The sequence below is a fragment of the Pteropus alecto genome, unplaced genomic scaffold (assembly GCF_000325575.1).
Source record: "Pteropus alecto unplaced genomic scaffold, ASM32557v1 scaffold215, whole genome shotgun sequence".
NCBI classification, from domain to species: domain Eukaryota; kingdom Metazoa; phylum Chordata; class Mammalia; order Chiroptera; family Pteropodidae; genus Pteropus; species Pteropus alecto.
The window spans coordinates 96,852-97,768 of NW_006436287.1; the positions used below are offsets into that span (position 1 = coordinate 96,852).

General features: G+C 57.6%; 1 protein-coding gene across 9 annotated transcripts in view; it reads left to right on the forward strand.

Annotated features, from left to right (window-relative positions):
* The window catches only part of PHLDB1 (pleckstrin homology like domain family B member 1), a 46,164-nt gene that overhangs the window by 25,208 nt on the left and 20,039 nt on the right, over positions 1-917 (forward strand). For all 9 annotated transcript variants that reach the window (XR_003046544.1, XR_001516955.2, XM_015589944.2 and 6 more), the window contains one exon: positions 512-667. Coding sequence is in view for 7 of the 9 variants with exons in the window: in XM_015589944.2 (XP_015445430.1) it covers positions 512-667 (156 nt within the window). In the remaining 2 variants the exon portion in view is untranslated. The remainder of the gene's footprint in view (positions 1-511; positions 668-917) is intronic.

Sequence of the window (917 nt, forward strand, 5' to 3'; positions counted from 1 at the left end):
CCTCCCCCTCCCGCCGACCAGGAGAGGGCGGAGCTGGCCGCAGGACGAAGGCACCTGGAGGCCCGCCAGGCGCTGTACGCCGAGCTCCAGACGCAGCTCGATAACTGCCCCGAGTCAGTGCGGGAACAGTTACAGGAGCAGCTGAGAAGGGTCAGTTTCATCAGCCCCCCTTCCCCGGCCCTGAGGGCCACCTGCCCAGAAGAGAGGAGAGCGGTGGGACAGGACCACCTGGGCCCTGCAGTACCTGCCAGACACCAGGGTCGGTACTGTGGTTTGGAGGGGACACGGAAGGATTGGGGGTGGGTCTATTTTCTTCTTTCTTCTGCTCCAGGCAGTGATGCCCTGTGAAAGGGGCAAAGCTAAGCAGAAGAAAGCAGGTTGGGTGGGGGCAGTTTCCTTCCCCATTTCCTTGGGTCCAACCCCCAGAACTCACACACCTCTGTGGCCTGGGCTTCCAGGCCCGAGTGGTATTTCCGGCACCACCCAACCCCCTTTGTCACTGTTGTTCAAGGAGGCAGAGGCCTTGGAGACTGAGACAAAGCTCTTTGAGGACTTGGAGTTCCAGCAGCTGGAGCGAGAGAGCCGCGTGGAGGAGGAGCGCGAGCTGGCGGGCCAGGGGCTGCTCAGAAGCAAGGCCGAGCTATTCCGCAGCATCGCCAAGAGGAAGGTGTGCCCCACCCCTTTCCCTGGTACACAGTGCCGGGTGGAGTTGGAGGCCAGTGACCTGGGTTTGCATCCCAACTGATGAACTCATGAAAAGTTAACGTCCCCTTTCTGAGCCTCAGTTTCCTCATCATAAAACAAAAACAGTAATAGGCTGTTGGCGAGAATTAAACAAGGTGATGTATGTGAAGATAGCATAGGATATGATCTTAGTAAGCACCCAGCAAACAATAGCTATTGTTATTAAGCCTTGC